Source organism: Orbilia oligospora, assembly GCF_000225545.1.
Source record: "Orbilia oligospora ATCC 24927 unplaced genomic scaffold scaffold00081, whole genome shotgun sequence".
Classification (NCBI taxonomy): Eukaryota; Fungi; Ascomycota; class Orbiliomycetes; order Orbiliales; family Orbiliaceae; genus Orbilia; species Orbilia oligospora.
In genome coordinates this window covers 992374-1018049 of record NW_011645638.1, presented here as the reverse complement: position 1 = coordinate 1018049, position 25676 = coordinate 992374, and the positions used below count along the sequence as shown (strand labels likewise).

Below are 25676 nucleotides of genomic sequence, written 5' to 3'. Positions count from 1 at the left end.
TGTAATGAAGCCATGAGAGATGTGTATATATATATATAATTTTATAGTTACTTCTCCGCTGTATCAATTATACTGAAGTATTTACAGAGTAGTAGATATTTGATATAAGAAGTATTGTATTGTTGGATTGTATTTAGCCGAGTGGAGCAGCTCCACCTGTCCCTGCAAACCCAGCCAATTGGTCCGGCTCGTATTCAAAGACCGAGAACCCCTGTCAGCTGTCTCCCAAAGACCCGGAGCTACATACTAGTTATACGTACATACTCTGTACTTTCGAAGAACTTGGAACGTGCAAATTGCTGGAGCTATGATGAAAGCGAGACATAAGTGACTTCGTTTTATTTTTTTCTGGATTACCCGTAAGGTTTTCGCGCGAAAGAGAAATGGAATAGACTGGAACCATTTCCCCTTCCTTAAGAACTGTTCCCTTCTTCTTCTTCTTCTTCTTTCTATTCCTCCACTTCTTCTTCTTCTTCTTCTTCCTACCCCATCCCACATACTTACTTACTTACTTACTTATATACTTAAGTATTTACATATACATACCACCACAATGAAACCCTCCACCCTCCTCCTCCCCCTCCTAACCACCCTGGTACCCACTCCCGTAAACGCGCAATGGGAACAAATCCAAGAAGCACTGGGTCTAGGCGGTGGTTCCAAAACACCGCGAGAACCGGTGGTACCGGTACCGAATGTGGTACTACCCATCGACAAGGGGAATTTTAGAGAATTATTGGGAGGCAATGATTTGGAATGGTTGGTATTGTTTACTACGGGAACGGAGAATTGTCCTGGGTGTATACTTTATGAGAATGTAAGTATTCTTTCTTTTTATTTACCTTTTTTTTTTGGGGATGGGATGGTGGTGCTGACTTTTGTGGGGTGTGGGGTGGTAGACGTTTAATGTGAGTTTTTCATGTGATGTGATGTGATATGATTTGATATATCGGTATGATGTTATGGGAAGGTATTGTGGATGGATGTTAAGAGGGTGATTGATATAATAGGAAGTCGTCGCTTTACTCCACGATAACAATAAAATACACTTTGGCAAAGTAGACTGCGACACCGATGCCGGTATGATATCCCCATTAACCCCCCCCCATCTATACACAATACTAACATATTATACAAAAAAAAAGTGGTCTGCTCCGTCTTCAGCGCCTGGGGTTCCCGCATCTTCCACGTCTCCCACTCAACTCCCCCCTCCGCATCCCTCCCAGGTCTAGCCGACCACCTAACCCACCTACACCCAGTCCCCTTCCACCGTCCCGGTACAGAATCCCAACCGATACCCACAGATTCGGAGGGTAACCCGATCAAGGATGCGAGACCGCCTCCACCGCCTCCCGATGCAAAATGGATTGCTGAGGTGGTGAACGAGGAGAAGTGGAGGGGATTCGAGGAGTGGACCGGGTGGACGCATCCGTTGGATGGAGTTTTTCAGGTTCCGATTTATCAGTTTTGGTGGGTTCTTAGTATATTTGCGAAGGTGCCGCCGATGGCTATGATGGTTGGGATTGGATTGCTTTCGAGGTTTGTTACGTGAGTATTTTACGTCCCTTCCTACTTATTTTTTTACAATTAATTACCTAGTTGGGTAAATATGAGGTATTGGATGGCTAACACTGGGGTATTATATTAGAGCACGATTCACGGGAAGGACGTTGGCGAAGAGGGAACAGCAACGTGCGGCGGTTCAAGAGGCGGTTCAACAGGCGGCGAGGAAGAAGAATTAAACACCGTTCTTTCTTTTTTCTGTCTTTTTTGTAATTTTTTCATTCGCTTGGTAGTAGTAGTATTATTATTATTAGTTCGTAATAAAGCATTGGAGATAAAAACAATCAATCCATTCATTTCATATAATATAATATAATATGTATTGTATTCTCTCATCTATATTGAAATTCGGGTTGAATACCGGGTTTATATGATATGAGGCTCTGTCGCACATTAACCGAGAGATCCCTCCCAAAAAATGATATGGTATCACAAGCTATTACAAGCAAAGCTTCCTTATAATCCGCCACAATCGAATCCATAAAACTTCAACATCTCAACCTCCACTCCACCCCAACATCCTCTCCACCACTACTCGAATCAAACCAGACATCTCCATACCAACAAACAACAGAAGAGAAAAAAAAAACAATGCTCCGCCACATCCTCCACCAAACCCGGCACTTCACCACCACCCTCCCTTTCAAATCCTCCAAATCCTCCTCCTTCAAACCATCCCCCTCCCCTCCCCGTCTCCCAAAAGAAGACCAAGAAACCTTCGAATCCCTCACAAAAGCCTCCATGGGTGCCTTCTCAACTTCTCACCTCCAATCACCATCTCCCAATACCAATACCAATACAAATACCACCGCACAATCAACAAGTAGTACTAGCAAGAATAATACAAATATGAAAGCAGAAGACCTCCTTTCGGAGTTGAAACATAAGGATTTATTAACCGGTGGGGAGAAACCTTTGTTTGAGGGGGAGAGGAATCCGGTTACGGGGGAGGTTGGGGGACCGAAGACTGAACCTACGAAGTATGGGGATTGGAGTTTTAATGGGAGGGTTACGGATTTTTAAAAATAATATTTATATAAGTATATATACCTAGGTATTTATCAGATCTGGGAGGGGTGGTGTAGAAGGGATGGGATGGGGTGTATGATATGGAGTTTTTATGTATGATAGAAAGAGTAGTATATATAGAAAAGGTATTTATATAAAGACAACCGCTATGAATGATAAAAAAGGAAGGAAGGAAACGCCAGTCTAAGCTACAGTTTCAACAAAAAAAAAAGGGAGACAGGAAAAGATTTAACTGGAAGCTGGAGTCTCCGGCTTCTTCGCCAATAATGCCGGTCCAACTTTACTATTATTCTTCCTCCCGATGGCTTCCGAAATCCAAGCTCCAACTTCCGATACCTTCTCCAGATCGACCCCTGTCTTCATCCCCACGCTGTGTAGACTATCCCCCCATTCAAAGTCAGTACTCATGTCCAATATAAAAAATAATAATCACATATAAAAAGAGGAGAAGAAGGAAAAGGGGAGACTCACAAATACACTAAATCCTCAGTAGCAACATTCCCCGTCGCCCCCTTCGCATAAGGACAACCTCCCAACCCAGCAACGCTACTATCAAAGACCCTAACCCCATTAGCCAACCCCACCATACAATTCACAATAGCCTGACCGTAAGTATCATGAAAATGACAAGCAAGCTTCTCAACCGGTACCCCTCCCTCAATCAACGCTTTCATAAGTACATCAATACTATAAGGATTCCCCACTCCCGTCGTATCCCCCAACGAAACCTCATAACATCCCATTTCCAACAGCTTCTTCGTAACTTCCACTACTTTCTCCGGTGGTGTATCACCGGAGTAAGGACAGGCGATTACCATGGAAACGTATCCTCGGACTTTTATGTTGTTTTCTAATGCCCTTTTTACGACTGGTTGGAAACGTTCGAAGGAGGTGGCGATGTCGCAGTTGAGGTTTTTGAGGGAGAAACCTTCGGATGCTGAGGCGAAGATGGAGATTTCTGAGACGCCTGCTTGTGGGGGTGGGGGTGTTGTGCGTGGTAGGGCGGATTCTAGACCTTTGAGGTTTGGAACGAGGAATGGGTAGGTTACTGGTTGTGGGGATGGGGGTGGGGAACGGAGGAGGTGGGAGAGGATTGAGGTTGAGTCTGCCATCTATTTTTTGTATTATATCACCGATTAGTTTTTATACTTTTAAGATAGATGAAGGAGGGTAAGAATACCTGAGGAACCCATTTCGGAGCAACGAAGCTACCGGCTTCGATGACTCTTAATCCCGTGGTGCTGAGTTTTTCGATCAATGAGATTTTGGTGTCCAGCGGGACAATGGTTTTTTCGTTTTGAAGGCCATCGCGAGGACCCACTTCGACGATTTTGACGAAGTCTTTGTCGTCTGGTGATGGTGATGATGAGATTGAAGAGAAGGATTTGGGAGATGATGAAGAAGAAGAGTTATTGTAGTAATAAAGATCTTTGATGGAAGCGAAGAGACGGGATCGAGTAAGAGATCTGGAAGGGAAGAAGGACGGACGGAGAGAGGTTGAAGTTGAAGATGAGGTTAAGGATGTTGTGGCGCCGCGCAGGGGGGCCAGCCGACCGAAGATGTGTTTTGAGGCGCAGAACATTGTTCCTCAACTTCAACCTTTTTTTTTATTCACAAAAAGATAAAAATAAAATATGGAAATAGAGGTAAAGATAAAAATAGAAACTTAATAGTAAAGATAAAATAAAAATAAAATACAAGAAGAGGAATATGTATAAAAAAAAGGAGTGGAAGTCTTGCGGTTGACTAAAATGCCAGTAAGTGCACTAGGTACAAAAACTGTTGGGTGGAATGTCTATACAATAATTAGTGTCTGGAGAAGGAAGAGGAAAAGAGAAGGGAAAGAAAGTCCCTGAATTCAAAGCAAGAAAAATTTAATTATAACCGCGATGAGCACGAGAACGGATGAGAATGACATCTTTTAACTAACAGAACGGAACTGAACAGAAACAGAAACAGAACAGCTGAGCCTTCTCTCCTGCGTTCTGTCCGAAGCTAACCGGCCGAGGTTCTTTTTTCTTTTCATCTCGATTTGGTTGGCAGAACGTGGGGTAAAACCTCCTGCGAATTCGAATGGAGGGGCACAACAGGCTTAGCTTGGCCTGGTCTGCAACAAAATCCTTTTCTGCTTCAACCCACACTCTTCCCAAAATATATATATATATTTCTTGACAGTTGCAGCTCTCTTTTTTAATAATAAGAAAGGGGATTTTGGATCGGTTTAATAGAATTCAAATAAAGGAATAGATAAAAAAAAAGAATGGCAGACGTCATCGGAGAACCATCCGGATTGCAGCCCGAAAGCGCTCCCGTTCAGAAACAACCCCGCCGTCGCTTCATCGGAAAAAGAGCTGCCGCAGAACTACACAAGGCGAAAGCTGCTGCTTCAAATCCTTCGACTTCCACCGACGACATCCAAGTCGAGGATTCTGTCGCCATTCAGGGTACATATATATATCTTATCTACTCATCATTCTGAGGGACGATTGTATAAGAAAACATGCTGATCATTGTGATATAAATTTCTAAAAAAAACAGTGAAACCCCGCCGTCCCGCAGGTACCACTCGCAACCAAATCCCAGATTCAATCCTCCAAAACCCCTCTCTGAACGCCGCCATCTCCCTCCTCCCCTCGAACTACAACTTCGAAATTCACAAAACAATCCACAATATCCAAAAAGCATGTGCCACACGTGTAGCCCTCCAACTCCCAGAGGGTCTTCAAATGTTCGCCTGTACCTTATCCGACATAATCACCCAGTTCACCTCAGCAGAAGTACTTATCATGGGTGATGTGACATACGGTGCATGCTGTATAGACGATTATACAGCCAGAGCATTGGGATGTGATTTCTTGGTGCATTATGCTCATAGTTGTCTTATTCCTTCGGATGTTAATAGGATTAAGACGTTATACGTCTTTGTCAGTATTGATATCGATGCTAAGCATTTTATTGCTACCATGGCGAGGAATTTCACATCAGGGAAACATATTGCCGTCGTGGGGACGATACAGTTTAATGCTACAATTCACGGTGTGAAAACCGAATTGGAAGAAACGGCTGGTATTAAAATATCCGTTCCTCAGATACTACCTCTATCCAAGGGCGAGATTCTGGGTTGCACGGCACCCAAGTTATCGAATCAAAGGAAAAAAGACGGTACAATGGTCGAAGGAGTCGATGCGGTTGTATACCTCGGAGACGGAAGATTCCATCTAGAAAGTGTGATGATTCAAAACCCTTCCTTACCGGCATATAGATACGACCCATACTCTCGAAAATTCACGAGAGAAGAATACGACCATCAAGAAATGCAAACACTACGATTGACCGCAATAAAACAAGCAAAGACTGCTAAAAAATGGGGGCTCATATTGGGTACTTTGGGAAGACAGGGGAATCCTAATACGTTATCGAATTTGGAGGATAGATTGAAGGAATTGGGGGTTGAGTATGTTTTGTTATTGTTGTCGGAGATTTTTCCGGGGAAATTGGCGATGTTTGGGGATGTGGAGGCTTGGGTGCAGGTTGCTTGTCCCAGGTTGAGTATCGATTGGGGGTATGCTTTCCCCAGACCGCTGTTGAGTCCCTATGAGGCCTGGGTGGCGTTGGGGAGGAGGGAAGAGTGGACGAAGGAAGGGGATGGGAGTTATCCGATGGATTTCTATGGGAAGGATGGGCTGGGGAGGAGTAAGCGGTACACCCAGTGATCTATTAATTACATTGTATTAACAACATTAATACATCTTTTATCAAAATCAAGATATGCATATCCATCTATCGAGAATCCAAAATTCGAAAAAAAATATTAGACTGTAAAGTGGATATAATGCGACAGACTCTGATTGGCTGATCCCAAAGCGAGTGAATCAGACCTGAAGAGCGGTTCCCAAGATGGATTTCTCGGGCACCTAAACCGGATCTGGCCCGATTTTAAATTAATACAAGGCGCCTGCCAAGAGTGATACAGGGTGAGTGACTCAACAACACCAACGCCTTGGTAACAAAAAAAACACCACGGTTTTAAAACTCGCGATCTTTTTCTCTCTTCAGGCATGCCTGAGAGCTTTTTCTCCTGCTACCAGGCCCTGAAGTCCATGACTATGGTACTCAGGCGCCCTGAAGGCTTTTTGCATGGCGGATCTAACTACTCAAACTATACTAACTGTACTTAGTTATTGGGAAGGTAAAGGAGGTAGTAATTGGAAAGGTATAAGTATTGCATTGCTTCTCCAGCTTCATATTATTTTTTCAGCATCAGCATTAGCATTCAATTGCAATACCATTACTACTATTACCACTACTACCATCACCGCCAAAACAATAAGATATTTGTCCTCTGAGCCTATTTCCAGACGACAATCTTTCCCTCATCACTTAAATTATATATCAAAAACCACACTTTGATTAGTCGCTGGTTTCCTCTTCCTATTTATCTTTAAATTTAAAAATTAAAAATAAAGATATAAATTAAAAAAAATTAAAAAAGATGTCAACAACATCCCTCCCAACCGCCACCCGTCGCCTCCTCCGCGACCTCTCCGAACTCCGCTCCTCTCCTGTCTCAACCAACGTCGCCGCCCACCCACTGGACTCCGACATCTACCAATGGCACGGAAACCTCCACCTCTCCCTCCCTAACCACACCTTCACCCTTCACTTCTCCATGCTCTTCCCATCAAACTATCCATCCCACCCACCATCCCTCCTCCTCCTTACCCGTCTTCCACACGAAAACGTACTTACAGCCGTAGGAGGGTATAAAGTATGTCTTGACATGTTAGACGAGAGTATTGACGGGGAGTATAAGGGATGGTCGCAAAGTTATTCCGTTCGAAGTATTTTGATGCAGCTTGAGGCTTTCTTGACGGATGAAGGGGAGTTGGTGAATGTGAGGTTGGGGAGTTTGGATGATGCGCAACGGGATGCTGGGGTTTTTGAGTGTAAGAAGTGTGGGAGTTGTAGAAGGAAGGTTTGGCCGAGGTTTCCTACTGAGGAAGAGGTGGAGAGGAAGGTTGTTAGGGAGGTTAAGAGGCCGAAGATTGTGAGGAGTGTGAAGGTGGTTAAGAAGACTGTGGTGGGTTCTGAGGGGAAGGAGAAGGATGTAGATGGGTGGACTTCGGTTTCTAAGAAGGGTTTGCAGGTTGATGATGTTCCTGAGGCGAAGAAGAAGAAACCGGCGGGTCCTGATTTCTCGAAGGCGGCTGGGAAGGTTATGGTTATCAAACCGGGACATCAGATCAAACGGGCTCCGAAGCTCATCGCCTTGAAGGATCTTGAAAGCATCAGAGTCGCGAAACCGACTGAATCTCGTCCTGCCTCGCTGGATGATGAAGTCGCAGATAGTCCTCGAGAACTTCATTACAAACGTATCGAACGCCATAACGCCGGTTTATTCTCCACTTTACCCTACGAAATGATGTTACAAGTCCTTCTTTCCGGTGGATTATCCGCTAAGGATATTCTAAACCTCAGCATGACCTGTAAACATATCAATTCCTTCTGCATGGATGGATACTTCTGGAAATCATTTTTCCAACGGTGTTATCCAAACTCCGATCTGGTTGCTTCGAACCTGGACGACTGGCTTTTGGCTTTCGCTCAGGAAACTAACTTTGCCGGGTCGGAGATGAAGTGTTTTGCTTCGAAGGTTGGGATGGATGAGGATGTTTTGGGAGTACCTATCGATTGGACGGTTAATCCTAAGACTAAATGTGTGGATTATATCTACATTGTCGACTCCTCGGACTTTCTGAGTAGATCTTCTTTCCATGATGATAGGGTTAGGAAGACTACTTGGAATAAGGAGTTTAAGTCTTGGTGTCCGATGTACCTTACCGAAGAACACTTCCAACGTGCCTTACCGGATATCAAGGAGTTCATGGTGGAGATGTGTCCTGAATACGGTACTCGACTGTTTCAACCCAGAATGGTGCTAGACGTCATCCCCAAGATGATGAATACACTTGTTGTCCTCCTCATGGACAACGGAGAAAAGATCTCTAGCAAAGCCATCGAAGGGTATTTCCTCCTCCACCGACTCTTCCGCGCCCTCCTCGTCGAATTCCCACAGTTACAAAAGGAAGTCGACGAAAGAATCCGAAGAGTCAAAGAAAGTGAAGAATCAAGGACGAAATCCGTTCTTCCAAACTTCGGAAACTTCTTACCTTTGTTATCTGTCAGCGAGAAATATACATGGACAACACCGGGTCTCAGCCGTTCCATCATCGGGGAGTTCTTCGATAGACAGGTAATCTGGACAGCAAGGGAACATCCCAAAATCGTCAACGTCCAGAAATTCGCACCGACGAACATCGATGCCAATGATAAATACCTAAGTCTTTGGTTAAGCGTCGGACAGGTTTCCAGGAGGTTGATGGTATTTCACGTTCGATTGTTGTATATGATTCAACAGAAGAACGGGGGTTATATGGATGAGATATCCACCGCGAATGATCTTTTGTACGGTCGTCCTCCCAGACAGGTTGTTGAGAAGTTTCAGAGGACGGTGCAGAAGATTATGACGTTGGAGAGTTGGCCGGATTTCTTCGATGGGATGTTTGTGAGACAACCTACTCGGGCGGCGTTGACGGGGGTATTACAGCAGGCTGTGAGGAATTCTTTGAGGAAGAGGTATCATCGTGCCGGGATGGATTTTTCAAAGATCCATGCCAGTGGGGTATCTAGAATCCTTTTGAAGGGACAAAGTTATTCCGTCCCACCCAATTTGAAGAAATTGGAGATGAAGGAGAGTTGGAGATGGGATTCGAATTCCGGATCTAACTTTTTAGACGCTACTTGTACGGTCTTTGATTTTAAAGATCAAATGATCGATGAAGTTTCTTATATGTCTCGGATAGCGTTTTGCTCTGATGAGAATAATAGGAATAAATCCGCGGCGTTGAGACATTCGGGAGATCAAATGGATCATACGATTTCTCGAGGAGAACATACGATCGAAATCGATCTCGAGAAGATTGGAAAGGTTAAGGAAGTTAAGAGTTTGGTGTTTTGTATGAGTGCTTTCAGTGGAGCTCATCTTAGGGATTTTAAAAGTCCTGAGGTGGCGTTGGTGGATAAGGCTTCGAAGGTGGAGATGGCGACGTATAATTTTGGGAGTACGAGAGGTGGAGAGATTGGAGGGAAGAAGAGTGTGGTTATGGCGGTGCTCTATAGGAGTAAATTTGGGGATAAGTGGGATTTGAAGGCGGTGGGGGATATTGGGAGTGGGGATTTGACGAGGGCGGATGTTTTGAGGGAGGAGATGGAGAGGAGTTTGAGGAAGATTTAGAAGCTTTTTTTTTTTCTTTCTTTCTCTCTTCTTTCCTTCCTTTTCTTGTAGATAGTACTTAAGTATTTAGGGTATTTAGAGCAATGGAAGGTTCTTTTTTAATCTACAAGTATATCCAATATGTTCTAGAATGGTGATGTGCTAGATTTTATATTGTAGAAGGTTCTTGAAGACTATGGTTCATACCTGCAGAGTTGATATCATGATATATCTGAGCTTTATTGGAGAGAGTATAAATACCCATCCCACCCACCAATTTACTCGTTCTTTCTTTCTTCCCTTTACATCCTCCTCCACAATAGCAACAATCTAGGATCTAGGCTAGATACCAAACCTTCTCCGCCCCCTTACTTTTTTCTCTTATATAATATAATATAATATAATATATATACATACCCTCCTAGCAAATCATGCACAAAGCCGTTCATAACCTCACTACTAAAACCCAACTCCAAAACAGTTGATGGTGACGAAGTCACCTCAGTCAATGATGGTTATTAAGTAAAAACTTTATATAACGTGCTCATGTCGTAGGGCCTATTATCAACTTCTGTGGAATGAACTCTAGAAAAATATGATCAGCGAAGCTTCTAAGACGGCCGGCTACGGTCTAAACCGATGATATCCTCAGATTGCATTTCTGCTACGGGTTTAGTTTACTACTTCTTTACCGAACAATAGCCTTATTTGTGCTTATATCAGCTTATATATATATACACCCGTCTTATGGTTTGCTTTAACTTAAGCTTCATTATAACAGCAAAACAAGAAAACCCGCATATGAGTAGCTGGTCTTTTAAGGAGGCTGGGATGCTGTCTATGGCATGTTTGTTTGTGGATTATGATATATATTGGATCTTATTTTCCACTATGGGGATATAGAGCCCAAGTATGTGCTTTGTTTCGGAGAATCTTGCTGTTCTTTTAGTAGCAGGTAAGTACTCAAGGGCTTTGAAGATAGGAGTATATATATTAATGTTTTTATATTATAGTATATTTACTAGGTTGAAGAAGTACTCCTTCTAGGGATGTGAACTTAGATATTTCTTTTGACATACAGTTCAAGTACTGGGATGGGTCAAATATCTCGTCTCCGCGGTTCCGAAGCCCTAACATCGTTACCTTATGAAGGTTTAAAGATCCATTTTGAAAAAAAATCCGGTGCCTTTTTTAGCGTCGAGATAGTTACAAAAGAACTTCAAGAAGAAGTCCAATTATGATTCAGGAGTATGTACCTGGCCTAGTTGTTATACGCATACAAAGTATATATATATATATCTGGATCTCAGCAATCACCCATGTCCCCCCAACCTAAGGAAGATGAAAAAAACAACGAAGATGTCAATGGAATGATATATATCTTAGTTTATACCTACTCACCCCGTGGGCGAAAATGATGATCGATAATATATAAAAACTGTACTTCCTTTCTTTCCTAGATATTTTATTCACCGGCTCGATTTCAGGAAAGATTTGGAATGTATACATATACTGTGAGTATTTATTGGAAAATATATATAGCAAATCTCGAGCGGGCTATATAATCTTCATTTGCACTTCTTAGCCTACGGAAGCCGTGGAGTACATGCTCTCCTAGAGTATTCGGCGAGATACAAAGGTATCTTGATGACCAGAAGCACTAGTGGAATCCATGATTCAACCTCCTCGAATTAATCGGACAGAATATTTCTCTTCAAATCATGGTACCAATTTTAAACTTTTCTTGAGGCGGCTAAATCAACGGGGCGTACAAAAGGAAGTAGTCGGTAGCTGTAACTCCAGCCTTGCCGGTTTATGACCATGTTCCAAGTTATAATAATACAACTGCATTTTCTACCCCCTTGGTATATAGATCGACAAATTACAGAAAAAAGAATACTGTACAAAGTTTCAAGACGCCATGGAAATGAAATGGCACATAATTACCATACGCCCTTCGAAGTCTGTGTCGGTTACCTGGTATTAGTTCCCCGAATGTGGCTAACGGGCGGACTTAACGCCACTGATGAGGATTTTTTAGAAGGTATATACTATATATATATATATATATATGTAGTTGGTATCTAAACTCACCGTTCTCGGAATCATATGTTTCGAATTATTCATCCTAGATATGTAATTTCTATTTGAACTTATACTCGAGCGGCGAAATGGAATATTTCGGTCCCGATAACATGAGCATTATAACAGTTTCCTGACCAGACCTTTTTTGTAATTTATATTATATTTTTAGAGATTTTGTGACGGAATTCCCGCCGCTTTGCATGGTTGGCTAATATATAAACTAACAACTAACCTAGCTAGTAATGCGAAGATCATCGAGTTCTGATGCATTGACTTAGCGACTATAAAAGCTTTAAAAGTAGCTAGAGAGTCAGAGCTCAGCCCCCAGAGCATGGTACCATGGTCTGTATCTATATAAACAGATCCAATAATACAACAGAAGATCTATACGAAGTTTCCACACTCACGCTATGGGAATTTATATTGATCATCTGGCTCAAAGGAAATATATGTTCACTCTCGATAAGTTCATTTTAAATGTTTCATCTCTGTATATTAGTTATATTATTTCATCCCTTGAGCACTCGCCATGTTTATGTTTTTTTTCCCCGTGGGGTATGTTTCATGTCACATTGGGGATAACGGGAATGTATTTTAGATACAATTCTTCCCGAGGCTCTGGATGCATTGTGAGGAATTAAAGTGACAAAAGTCATGGGGGTGCTTATCATGCTGTGAGGAGGTCGCGAAATCCAATGAAAGTTTGTTCTTTTTTGGAATTTATATATATATACTACATAGTCCTGCATGCTTATCATAAATTTCACGCAGGCAATTTTATGAAGAGCTGTTGGCTACTCCTTGAATGGATTTTAATACTTGGACAATTTGATGGAGGAACTATTTATATGTGTGTTTAAGTATAGGCACACTACCGGACCGGTAGTACATTTTTATAAATATTTCAGTGATACGGTTGTGAACTTCCGTGCTTTAAAACATTACTATATATATTTACCTTCTTAAGATGTTCTCTCGCGATCGTGGGGAAAATCCAACGACAAAGGGATACAGATATGATGCATAAACTCCACATCGTACATCATGATCAATCGCCTCTAGTCTAGTCACTATATATACTGTTTTCTAAAGATACACGGAGTATGAACTATCTGAGCCAAATAAATATTTAAAGGAGTTTTAAACAAACCAAGAGACCAAAAAATTCCTATGAGTCCAAGACAAATAAAAAAAGGTCCATTGAACTCTAGATACATGAAAAAGGGGACTAAACCAGAAGGAATTTCGTGGTATGAGAGATATGGTTATTTATGTTGCGTCCCCTCGTTCTCGAGTGACGTCACAGACGTCCCGTGATCACCCACATATTCTATTATATATATATATTCTGTCGATAAAATCCTGTACCAAAGAATATTCTTTCCAAATGACACAGAATCATCTCATCTTCACAATTAAATGGTAGTTTCAGAATATGAAACTGAAGGCTCTATGGATTCTGTGACTCCAGAAAGCCATCACGGAATTCCTGCGATACAACAATTTATAAATATCTCTTTTTACGTAACGTAACTACACAGGAAGTAGCCAAACATTGAGGACGCAGGATTGACAGAACAACTACTGTGCTGTCATGGGGAGTGTTTCGAACAAGGGGGCTAGCTTGGAATAACGACCAAGTTATATATGGTTGATCAATTGATGGCTCCGCTTTATGGGATATTTCGATCGTAGCATGATAATTTACTATGAAGACAACGTCGGTAGTATTAGTGTTATAGTTATTAAGACCATTTACATACACCGGTGCCTAAGACAGGATATATGTTGACGTTTGCGAGTCCGAAGGGGACCTTTGTGATGAGTTAAAGTTCCTGGATTTTGTATATTGAGATCATGGGATTCCATATCCAAAGAATGTTTACTGAGCTGCCGCCTTTAGTATTTCCTAACTACATGAAATAGAGAGTCAATAGCTAGAGTATAAAGAAAAAGCACGGGTATATTTACCCTGAAAAGGGGGTTTAATGCTTATATATATTGATTTTAATATATCTCAGTTTTATCTATCTACCGGTCTAAGTTCCAAGAACGACCATCTTTTATGGAAATATCCTGTCTTTTCTAACGAAAGTCAGACTGTACCTTTTCAAAGGATGATTTCATGTTATATTTCGATCCTTATTCATGGTTATGGTTTATCCGCTCCTGCTTATATTCATATGTTGGATCCTCCTAGTTGAAACTAGAGATGCGGCGAAGCGGGAGATGTCGCTTTGTTGGATCAATTCGAAGGATAAAGGAATTTAACAGTCGAGTAATTTTATAAGTACACTATACGCTTTATAGATATTTATATATAGCGCACAGAATTCTGACTCCCTTGTTATAACGGCTTTGACATCGGTTCCGGAAATATAATGGAAGAAATTACTATACTAAGAAAGATATAGAACAGGAAATTATCTTGATCAAATGCAGAGACCAAAAATATTTTGGAGAGATGCCAATTCACCGGTTAAAACTCCGCTGAGACAATGAGTGTAACATCCGGCTATGAATTGCGAATTCTAACGAAAGGCGGCACAGGGGGTCCCGCAGTTTACAATTACCTTGTTTTTTTGTTTTTGCTTTCTTGGTTAAAATGTTTTGGGACAATTCCTTATATCTAAGAGGCACCATATGTCGATATTCTAAAACATTCTGAAGTTCTCCACAACCAGTGGCGAAATCCTAGTCGAATATCGAATGTAGCACGGCGCTATATTAAAGGCATAGTGCTTGGGTTTGGTAGTACTGATCTAACAGAAAGAGGACCCTAAATTATCAGAAAGCTAGCTACCAAGGATATGCTACAGTGTTATCCAGACCTTGTTATTGAGCTTCTAGTTACGCTCAGAATCTCAGGATTCTGAGATCCTAAAATGTGGTTTATATAAATCAATCATATTCAAGGGGCCCGGAACCTGGCCGATGGAGTCCTTATAGGGCTGAAATTATATATTTAAATCACCAAATTTAGCTAGGGCCAAGATCCGAAAATGTGAATGTCAAGATAGCATAAAGTGGCCGGTTGAATATAATTCGAATATTCTGGTAGAACCCCAAAAGGTGGCAGGATGGCTATATTAAGCCAATTTGTTTCGGGAGTGTATGGAACTGGCGGTATTGATATGAGATTCTAGCGATAACTATATATTATCATTGGATCATGCGAGTATAGCGGTTCTATGATGCCTCAGAAACAGGATTCATGTATATTAGACTCTTTCTTTTCTTAACCTTCACAATTCAGTCGTTAGTTTTCAATTTCATCCTTAGTTACTTACTATCTTAGACATGTAATTCCCAATATTTAGGTTTCCGCCACCGACCCCTTTATCAAGACATACCGAGGGAATGTTCTGCCGGGCTAGTTAACTATGTCTAGTGTTTTGAAGCTAAAGTCTAATGGCTTCATCACGGCCTGGCCCAGCTGGGCTGACCCCCTAGCTCCCGCTTGGCTGGCATACTGACATCAGCCAACACACGCTTCCATGACATTAGCGTCTCAAGACCTAGGAAGTGTTGTTTTTGTTGTACTTTTGGTCCACATTTTAGTGCGGAAGCGGTTGATATTTGTAGAAAGTTCATATTAATTTCATTAGTCAAATAATTGACCTTTTAAGCTTTTAAAACTTTGAGCTGAGTCGTCTATATCGGGCCATTGTATGGAGAATTGGTATCCGCTTCTGAATACTCAGTCTGTCTTGGTGAGCTCTAGTCAGTTTGCCTCAGCTTCCGAGCGCTTTTGCCAACGAGGTTAATTGCCAACCGAACCCTTGGAAACTAACCGTCCACAGCCCGCAATATCATTTCAACAAAATAAAACGCTAGACACGTTGTGCGGCTGAACCACATCAAATCTCTGTTCGGTACTCGGAGCCTTTGGGGTTCGAGTTCGAATCCATTTTCGGCTTTGCCTAAAGTGGGTCTAGACTGCAGCTCTTATTGGTGCGCACTTCGGAACAACGCTAACGTCGCGCGAGTGCGACTGCGCAGCGACTTTTTCATTTCCACATTAGCTTCACATGGGATTCTCTTTGGGCGAATTCCCCGATCGATCAGGGGCCTGGACTTGTGGCAAAATAATTCTCGGCTCACGGCTGCTTAGTTTTCTTGGAAATTGATTCATCCCAAAGATCTAGTTGCGGCTTGAGCGGATTATAACCAAGATTGTGAGTGTCCAAAAGTAATGGCGGCTGGCGGTTCCAATATACTAATATCTAATAGAAGTCCTCTTGAACGTTGAGCTCCTGCAGTTGCCTCCAGAGCTTTAAGAAAGGGGTTTATCAGATTATTGTTCCGCAGGAGGCCGAACTCTATATTGCCCTACTGTGAGATATATTTTCCCTGCACATTCATATGCAAGGAAAGGGATTGCACAGGTGACAAAAAGCCGCCACGTTCTCCACTTGAAAACTTTGTTTCCAACAGAGTAACATTCGGAAAGCTGAAATTTCCCCATACTAACCTAAAACTGACGATTAGCGTGTATACACAGACGCCACCAGCGGTCTGGAAGAAACTCTCGTACACGATGGCCAGCTCGCGGGCCTGCTTAAGGCGCGGTGAACTGGACATGCCGAAGCCGTAAGGGATAGAAAATTGTGACTTCTGAGAAAGGGATCAGGATAGAATGGAGGGTACAAGAAGGGCTCGTTTTCTTTGAAATTTAACGGCCATCATCCACATTCCTTTCCTATAGCATCATCATAGCTATGAAGGTCCTCGATCAAATCAATGTGCTAGCTTGCCTTGCGGCAGCAGCCCTACCAGCAGTCAATGCCGTTGCATTGGCTTCAACCACTACTCTGGCATGCCCTCCAGTAGCCGCTACATCTCCTGCAGCCACTCTCGTTTGCGCAAAGACAGGTGATGTCAATGGTGCAAAGAGAAAATCGATCCGCACGTTCAAGAGCAAGTCGACTCCATTGGGAGACGATTGTCTGACGGAATGTCTTAAGGATACTACATGTTTGAGTTATTCATACGACTCGAACGCATCCAAGACAGAATGTCGTCTTATGCTCAAGACAGTGGCCGAGCAGGTGTTCACACCGGGAAGCACCGGAATCACTTGGTGGGATCGCGGATGTTGGGCTGTTCCAACATCGTGCAGTAACCCAGTTGTTCCTACGACGAGTGCCAAACCCATCGTGTGTAACCGCGATAATGTTCTTCGAGCATTATACGGCAAGGGCGACGAAGCTAGCTCGTTCTGCAGTTCTTACACCAAGACTGTTGCAACAGCTGGACAAGTTTATCCTGCATACCTTACAGCATATTCGACCACATCTGAGCGTATCTCTAGCGCCTGCACCTGCTTGAGCGTTTCTCCTCTTACTACTTCTACTACTTCTACCACATCATCCGCTCCCGAAGTTCCTCAGGTTCCTGAGGACCCCGGCTGGACATCAACCTACACATGGACTGAAGCCGTTCTCCCAACTTTCACATCTTTCCCATCTTATGAAGACAATCCAGTTACACAACCTCTGTTCCCAACGACTACACAAGTCGACTCTTTGCCTCCGGCATACACGCCAGTCAATGATTGTATCTTCGACCCTCTTGCGGCTCCAGATACCAAATATGTAAGTTCAGCCTGGTCAGTCGATTTAATTGGAGCAAGGATTAACGAAGTTCAGGAACTTTTCATGTATGGACCAGATGAGGCCAGCAATGACTTTATCGTGGCCGATGATATGATCATCAAGCTGCTCGGTGACCCAAATTTTGCAACAGAAGAAGAAGCCAATGCATGGGAGGCGCCTCTATTCCGCCTCTCTCGACCAGCAACTTCGAGGTGAGTTACATTAAACTTTATGTTCCTGTCAAATACTCGCTCACAAAATATCCTAGCTTGTATGATATTATCATCGAAACTCCCCAAGGCAACCGATATCTCGGTTATGACCCAACCAATGGGAACATCCTGGTTGCAGCCTCAAGTTCAGGACCGGCAACCGAAGTTCCATCGATAGGCGATGTGGCACCGATTAGGACAACCGCATTCATCATCGGATGCGATGGCAAAATAGAATTAGTCATGGATAGTAATCGAGTCCGTTGGGGTTACCGGACTGAAAACCTAAATCTATATGGTTACGGTGCCGCTGGAGGAGATTTGATTATCAAAGCCACACCCAAGCCTCCAGCCACCGAGATACAACGTCGTGGTAGGGGCAACTGGGGAGGAAACCCTCGCTGCCCTAATTTAGCAAACTCTTGGGCTTCTGTACGAGGTGGTGCTCCAGGCACCTATAACATCAACTACTGCGGTGAAGGTTATACCCAAGGCATTGAGGATGGTGGATTCTACTATGTTAGAATCACCTGTCAAGATCTTCACAGATGTTACAGTAAGCCTCTTTGTCAGCGGTTTTACCCTAAACTTCGTTTACTAACACATAAACAGGTGATTGCAGCAGGACCTGGGAAGAGTGCAATACCGAGTTTTATGACCGTGGACATGGTTTGTCCGGCGATTTCCGATGCAGAAGCTTGAACTGGAAGAACGGTTCTCAAGGAAGATGCTTCAGTAAGTAAATTCGAATTTCTACATTTGGCAATAATTCTAACCCGATTTCGCAGAGGTCGTCACCGATATGACTGAGCGTTTGAAGGGCGGTACAGGGCGAAACAACTTCAACAGAGCCAATTCAGATAGGTACGTATCATTCAACTTTGTGGGAAACTTCGTACGCTAATTGAAAATAATAGATGCACTTGCAACTGTGACAATGGCGGCAGTATCTGCAATGGCCAGTGCGCCGACTCCAACTTTCTCTCCAGCAAAGACAACTGCGGAGCATGTGGCAGACGCTGTGAAGGCGATTTGGTCTGCAATAGCTCCCGACAGTGTGATTGCAACTGGGGCGCTCTCGGCAGGAACAGCCCAGATAACTGCGGGTATGCACACTTTGTTTTATGGCTTTTCTTGGTGCTTCTGCTAAAAACTATTGTAGTGTTTGCGGCCGACGATGTGCGACTGAGAAGGGTATTATCTGCTCCAATGAGCAATGTATCTGCCCCTTCGATACTCAGACCGACCGAAATAACTGCGGTGCCTGCGGAAACATCTGTCCGACCGGAACACATTGCAATGGTGGTCAATGTGTTTGTAACGAAGATCAATGCGGGTAAGTTATTATTCTCTCTTACCTTTCACCTATGGGGCGTCGAGGCCTAATACTCGTGTGTATAGAAACGTTTGCCTGAGCCTCAAATATAACCCCAACAACTGCGGAAGCTGCGGAACCGTTTGCGCAAGCGGATTTTGCTTCAGTGGAACCTGTTACGACCCTCCTGTCGATGCTCCTGTCTGCCAGCCCAAGGAGATCATTGTCAATGGGGGCTTTGATAACGGCATGGCTCCATGGACTGGACCCGACAGCACGGGGCGTACTTCTGGCCAAATCTTGACAGACCCAAGATCCCCTCCAGACTCTCCAAATAGCTTGCAGATCGTCCTCCCAGCCAGCGAACTCCGATACACACAATTCGCGGACATTGGACAGGCGATCGACATCTGCGTTAACCAAAGATACCGTATCAGATATTTCGTACGAGTGGAAAGAGCAAATTCTTTTGGAGGAGGCTGTGATGTCGCCGTTCTCGTGCCGGGTCAACAATTCGTAGTACAAGCAATTGTAAGTTCCAATATCCCCCCTCGTATATTATAATCACCCCAAAAAGCATTTGGCTAACACAATCGAATAGGACATCTATAAACAAGAGTACACCGAAGTCGTGGTCGATTTCACCTCCGACCAGGGCGTTGTCACCTCACCCATGTTCTGGCAAAGCATCCTTACATCGGATGGCGCTAATGCCAGAAGTACCGTGACTTTCAGAGTCATGTGTAAGGGTGGAAGCACAGGCGGTGGTCTTATCCGCTTCGATAGTATTAGCATCGCTCCGATCTAATAGCAGCAACTTTGCGAGTTCACTTCGTTCGCTTTTTTGCATGATCGCGCGCTTGCCATCAGTTGCTTCATCATACATACTTTTTTAATTTCATATCAGAAAACAAGATTCTGGTTTTCAGCATTGCATTGCATTGCATTTGGAGCATGTAAATTAAAAACTATCTAAAATCGCATTGGGGGGGTATTATTATTACATTAATAACGAAATCAAAGAACCATAATCGCTATGCTTGTATGTTAATTAATGAATCGATGGAGTCTGTTTCCTCGACCGAATGAGAAGTATTTCTAAATTTTCTATTTTTAATCTTTTTTCTTTTTTCTTTTTTCTTTTATTTATAACTTTTGACCGATTACTGAACCATCATCGGTTGGGCCGTAAGGTCCCGCATTGCTGCGACTTCTTTTCTATGCCGACTCTTTCCTTTCAACCCGTCCGGGTTCGATTGCTCCCTTAGAGCTTTTCTACCGGATTTGTTTTGGGAAGTTCGTCTGGTTCCACATAAGCGTATCTGGAATGTTTCCTAATGGCTTCACCCTTAAAGTAAAATACATAAGGAATTGCACAACAAGCGAGACCGATGAAAGCCAGCAAAGTACTAGCCCATTGGTATCCAAGACGGTGGTACCTAGTTAAATATTATCGTTAGTAAAAAGTCCTCCTTGTGATTTTTTTAAGAAAGCTTGACTTACATCTGAGTAGTAAACAAAACCGTAGAAGCACCCCAAATCGAACGAATGAATGTCTTCGCAGCAAGTGCAGATGCAGCTTGATGTTGATAGGTATCGACAAGATAGTTATTTGCAGAATTGTAAAGGAAAATAAACCCAAACCCGACCGGGAAGCCACCAAGACAAGGTCCAACCCATGATAGATGAGGATACGAAGTCCATGCGAAGATGAATAGTCCAATTGGAATTGCCCAACAGGAGATCATCATGGGGATAAGTCTGGCTTCTGCTGGAGGCTTGCCACCATGTTTTTCTACGAGGGTGAGGTAGTGATTGTTGACCCATGGTGAACAGGCAGCGCTGAGGAGGACACCGACGGCGATGGGGATGAACATTAATCCGGTTATTCCGGCGCTGTAGCCTTTTCCTTCTTGGTAGATGATTGGGTATGCGACGAAAAACATGTATAAGAGACCATAAAGAACGGACATGTAGAGGGAGATAAAAAGAACAATGGGTTCAAGGAAGAGGAGTTGTAAGGGACGGAAGAAGAAGAGTTGCATTCTTTCGCCGAAGGGACGTTTATCGAGAGATTGTTCGGTGGTGTATCGGTTGTCCCCGGTTTCTTTTTGTAATTTCTTAGCCCTTTTGGCGAGAATAGTGGAGGCTTGGGTTTCTGGAACGGTGAAGGTGATAAGAATCCAGACGAATCCAGCTAAGATGAGCTGAATCCAATACAACCATCTCCAGCCCTTAGCATCCGAGAGAAATCCACCGACAAGAGGTCCAATAGCGGGTCCAATAAATGGAGCGGCACTGAAGGCAGCCATTGGAACACCTCTTTCTTCATTCCTCCAAAGATCTGCCAAAGTTCCACCGACCAAGGACATTGGAGCAGAGAAGGCGATACCATCGATAGCTCTTGTTATAATCAAGGTTTCGATATTTTTCGCCACAGCTCCGGGTATGATGAAAATAACAGCAACTCCAAGTGTAATTGCATAGACAATTCTTCTTCCAGATAACTCACTCCAAGGAGCGAATACCAAAGGACCAAGACCAAATCCAACAACAAAGACCGTGATAGTAAGAAGGGCAACTTCTTCCGAAACATTAAACTCTTCAGCCACGCCAATAATATCACTAGTAATGACCGCAGAAGCAAACGCAACGACGAAACATGTTAATGCCACGACCATGGTAATGTACCATTTGTAGGCCTTCGACCAGTTCTTGGGATTTTCCGGATCATTGAGGGTAAATGTAACGAGAATGTGATCTTCAAGTTTTCCGGTAACATTGGATTTTATGGTTTTGAGTATTTCACCGGCTGGTGTTTCTTCTGTGAATTCGTCGAGGTTGGCTTGTTCGCTGAAGGTTCTGTAAGGAGTGTATACGGGGTCAGGAGCGTCTCGATGTGTTGGGACATGTGTGAGTGTTGCATTGTCGAAGTGATGGCGTTCCTCAGGAATAGATTCCTCTATCCTGGTATCAAGGTTATTTGCAACAACCATTGTGGAAAGGAAAATGAAAAGGAAATATTATAAAGCAATAGCGATAAAGAAAGAAAAAATAAATAAATATAAAAAGAAGCCCAAAGGGAAAGGGCAAATGAATTACACAAAGACTGAAGTCAATATTGGCATTTTCTTGTCGTATTGGCAGCGTACTCAATGGCTTTTTATATTCGACTCTTATCACTAAGATTTTATGCATACTGACGTGATGCCTTTGAAAACGGGTATGTCGGCAAGCACCAAAAAGTCGGCTTGCTCGGCCGGGATCGATAAGAGCTCAGGTTCGGCATGCCGAACTTTGTCCTGATTGGCTGAAAATTTTCGGGATGCATCTAGAAGCTTGGGCCGGCATAACCGAATTGGCGGTTAGACATTTTAGTCCCACACTTTTCGGTATGCCGGACCAATGGAGAATGCCTCAGGCCTATTTCGTGACTATCTCTGCATGCGGCCCGTAGATTTTAAATAGTAATCATCATTGCATAATTCTTTTCATACGGACAGGTTTTTTTTTTTTTAAATCTTTGATTATGGGATTTCAAAATAGCATTCACCAAATCAATATTCCTACCTCGTTCAGAATGCTACTCGGAATGTTCGATCTCGATACGTTCGATACCTAGGTCCCTGACGTCGACACTTCTTTTCGCACAGACAACCGACTCCGCAACATCGAGGATATGCGAAAACCAGATCTGCGAGAACGGCTCAAATCTTGCACGAAGCTATTACTAAACCATATGTAGTCTCTCATGTCAGCTGCCCCTTTAGCCCAGGATTCGGAGAGAGTTTTTTTTTTGAAATTCGGAGTATTGAAGCGGGGTGGTGTCCCCACCAACGTACTCCGTCTAAACTTCGGCCGAAGTTTCGAAAAGTGGACCATCGTGGCTTCTTTTACCCACGGGATTTGCCATATTTCACGTGTAAACAAAAGCTTATTGTTGGGGTTTTTTCTTCCTGAACGGCAGACTTCCGGAGGGTTTAGGTGGCTATAGGCCGCTGAAGATATAGGCCTTGATTGTGTCGATATGTCCTGCGATAGCGATCTAGATGCATTATCTCGGGGCCTTGTGATTCTTAGTATAGATTATAGCTCTTCTTTTCCGTGAGCGCATTAATTAATCTATTCGAAGATTCGCCGATATCGCAATACAGGACGTCACTGATTGTTAATTCCAGAGAGCCGTTCGGGTGAATTACATTACCGGAGCCCAGAGTTAAGTTAATAGTAGATGTATTTAACTGATATAAACAATTCAATGTATCATAAGCGGCCGTTTTAGTCCTTATCTGTTTAAGAGCATGGTAGCGGCTTTATTATCCTCGCTAACCTACCAGCGGGAGGCTAGGTTTGCCTCGTTGGTTGGGTGTGTTGTGTTGAAATTGTTGCCAAAACACACCACGCGATAGACCCAACCAAGCCGAGATGGGCAAGATTGTCCTCGTCTTAGCTGTTGGCATGACATCACCATAGCATGTAACAATAGTGACGTCTCGGTGGCCATGTGGGAAAACGGCTGTACTTCAACAGCTCGTGGTGCAATATAAGTCTTCCAGTGAGATTCATGTACCATTGAACGCTTCAAATTCAATGTATACAAGCATACACCATTTGAAAAGGCTAGAATCCGGCTTCAATCAATTAAAATCGATATCGATCTGATTAACATCAATTCTCCCTAACGTCGAATTACTCGAACACTTCAACAAAAACATTCAAAAGATCCAAAATGAGCTGCTTCCTTGTTCAAATCAGCCGCCTGTCTCGGGTCTCACATCCCAACTTCATCCGAGCACAGCCACGAAGTTCGTTCTCAAAACTCGGGGTTACACAAATCCACCAACAAAGCCAACTATCTACGAGCAACTTCCTCTATAACAATTCTCCTGCCGGTGACCAAGAACGGCCCGAGCTACCGAGCGATAAAGGACGAACAGCTCAATCTCCAAAGTCAAGCGATGAAAAGATATTAGATCGTGCACATGAGGCAGAAAAGGGCCAGCAAACATTTACAGAAGAGGAACAAAAACGAAAGCAAGTGGACAAGAGGGAAGGATATGGGGAGGGCGAGGCTGAAGAATTTGATAAATCGCGCGGTCGGAATGCTTAATATTGGTCACTAAACTATAGACCTCGATGCAAGCCTTATGCAGGTATGGATACCGGGCCGAAACCTATTGCGTCCTTCAATCCAGGCTTTGCAATGTTTCCCAGTTAGACCCTGTGTTTGCTGGTCAGCCTTAATGGAATTGAAGATATCGATGTATCAACTCGTCACGCGAACATCAGGCGCGTCAAAATAATTAATTTCTATTAAAAATAGCACTTTTCTTAGTCGTAAGCCAAATTACATTTAGTATCCCTAGTTTGTGCATATAAATACTATCCAGTCGTATATTCTCTGGCCAAGTCATGACGCTTAGTGAGCTCGGGAATTGGGGGCGCTTACCGATGCATCAGATCCTCCAACAACAAGCCGTCGGCGCGGAAAATTGAATTTCCATCGGAATTGTCTCCGAACGGGCAGGTAAATTATGCGTAGGGCTACATATTCGAAAGCCTTTTTTCGCTGAAGAAGTTTCAGACCGTCCAGGTAATATGTGAGCGTTTGGAGAATTATGCTGGGCAAAGGGAGTGTTATTTTTGGTATAAAATGGTGTTGCATATGACGGGGGTGTTGATTGGCTGTCAGCGCTGTTTGCCGGGATTTTGGGTGGGAGGACAACAAGGGCCTGGCGGTTACCAGCTTAAGCTTAACTTCTGACTAAAACAACACTTTCGAATTCCGGGCGACAGAAAGATCAAGGATCAAATTCAAAATGGCATGAGGGCATCTGTGCGCCTAGATAATGCAGTCGGATTGAAATGATGCGCGGTGCTGACGACGCTTTCGGGCTGAACAGCGGGGAGCATTATCACTCCAGTTTCGAAAGCCTCAAATCCAACATTTGACAAGCAGTAGCCTAACCATGTGGCTGTTGATACAGGTACACTAGCTAGAGAATAACGAGCTTAGCTTCGTCATCTCTTTAGAAAGCATGAACTTGGTTCTGTAACGCATATTTGTGGTCGCAAGTACCGGTACATCTAGACCAAGATGTCATTCGATGGAAACCTGTCCAGTGTTGCATCCAAGGAGAGAGAGAAGTCATTCTTAAGTGGTGATCATATAGACATTTACGAAGTCGATTTTGAAAGAAGCCTCCGGTGTGGCTGATATCATCATCATAGCAGAGAAACTGATCGTCAAAACGGTGGCAAAACATTTAGACGTTCCTTGGATATCGGATTGCACTTGCAGAACTAGAACTGGCACATGCGCTGTACATATTACTGTCATTCAGGGTCCGTAATCCCATGTTCGCGAGTGGACTGTTGCAGGCGGTTACTCAGACTTCAAGGCAAAAATAGGTGAGCGCACAAGTCACTCCCTCGAATTTACTGGTCCTCGATCTGCCAGTGCCTTGCTGGGGTTGTGCGAGCTGACCCCTGTATTCAGCATTAGCACGATGCAATTGGCTGGAAGATCCCTGTTCCCACCCTCGCCAAAGAGCCTGTTATGCGATATGATGCTATTGCGCTCACCAGCATCTCGAACACAA

The 25676-nt window shown here is 43.4% G+C and overlaps 8 protein-coding genes across 8 annotated transcripts; 6 read left to right on the top strand and 2 right to left on the bottom strand.

Annotated features, from left to right (window-relative positions):
- Positions 1 to 553: 553 nt before the first annotated feature.
- Positions 554 to 1742, top strand: AOL_s00081g298 (uncharacterized protein; the record flags this gene model as incomplete). Its single annotated transcript, XM_011125115.1, has 4 exons — positions 554 to 817; positions 1011 to 1080; positions 1146 to 1548; positions 1649 to 1742. 4 exons carry the CDS (start codon positions 554 to 556, stop codon positions 1740 to 1742), a joined length of 831 nt encoding a protein of 276 aa, XP_011123417.1.
- A 412-nt stretch (positions 1743 to 2154) lies between these two features.
- Positions 2155 to 2586, top strand: AOL_s00081g297 (uncharacterized protein; the record flags this gene model as incomplete). The annotated part of the gene is made up of 1 exon (XM_011125114.1): positions 2155 to 2586. One exon carries the CDS (start codon positions 2155 to 2157, stop codon positions 2584 to 2586), a length of 432 nt encoding a protein of 143 aa, XP_011123416.1.
- Positions 2587 to 2820: 234 nt separating this feature from the next.
- AOL_s00081g296 (uncharacterized protein) lies at positions 2821 to 4174 on the bottom strand (the record flags this gene model as incomplete). The annotated part of the gene is made up of 3 exons (XM_011125113.1): positions 2821 to 2971; positions 3064 to 3704; positions 3773 to 4174. The coding sequence occupies 3 exons, from the start codon at positions 4172 to 4174 to the stop codon at positions 2821 to 2823; spliced, it is 1194 nt and encodes a 397-aa protein (XP_011123415.1).
- A 678-nt stretch (positions 4175 to 4852) lies between these two features.
- AOL_s00081g295 (uncharacterized protein) lies at positions 4853 to 6305 on the top strand (the record flags this gene model as incomplete). The annotated part of the gene is made up of 2 exons (XM_011125112.1): positions 4853 to 5036; positions 5131 to 6305. 2 exons carry the CDS (start codon positions 4853 to 4855, stop codon positions 6303 to 6305), a joined length of 1359 nt encoding a protein of 452 aa, XP_011123414.1.
- A 779-nt stretch (positions 6306 to 7084) lies between these two features.
- On the top strand, positions 7085 to 9886 carry AOL_s00081g294 (uncharacterized protein; the record flags this gene model as incomplete). The annotated part of the gene is made up of 1 exon (XM_011125111.1): positions 7085 to 9886. The coding sequence occupies one exon, from the start codon at positions 7085 to 7087 to the stop codon at positions 9884 to 9886; it is 2802 nt and encodes a 933-aa protein (XP_011123413.1).
- Positions 9887 to 16671: 6785 nt separating this feature from the next.
- On the top strand, positions 16672 to 19882 carry AOL_s00081g293 (uncharacterized protein; the record flags this gene model as incomplete). Its single annotated transcript, XM_011125110.1, has 8 exons — positions 16672 to 17759; positions 17816 to 18315; positions 18372 to 18494; positions 18548 to 18623; positions 18677 to 18865; positions 18922 to 19095; positions 19161 to 19605; positions 19676 to 19882. The coding sequence occupies 8 exons, from the start codon at positions 16672 to 16674 to the stop codon at positions 19880 to 19882; spliced, it is 2802 nt and encodes a 933-aa protein (XP_011123412.1).
- A 456-nt stretch (positions 19883 to 20338) lies between these two features.
- AOL_s00081g292 (uncharacterized protein) lies at positions 20339 to 22070 on the bottom strand (the record flags this gene model as incomplete). Its single annotated transcript, XM_011125109.1, has 2 exons — positions 20339 to 20513; positions 20578 to 22070. The coding sequence occupies 2 exons, from the start codon at positions 22068 to 22070 to the stop codon at positions 20339 to 20341; spliced, it is 1668 nt and encodes a 555-aa protein (XP_011123411.1).
- Positions 22071 to 23803: 1733 nt separating this feature from the next.
- AOL_s00081g291 (uncharacterized protein) lies at positions 23804 to 24184 on the top strand (the record flags this gene model as incomplete). The annotated part of the gene is made up of 1 exon (XM_011125108.1): positions 23804 to 24184. One exon carries the CDS (start codon positions 23804 to 23806, stop codon positions 24182 to 24184), a length of 381 nt encoding a protein of 126 aa, XP_011123410.1.
- Positions 24185 to 25676: the final 1492 nt, after the last annotated feature.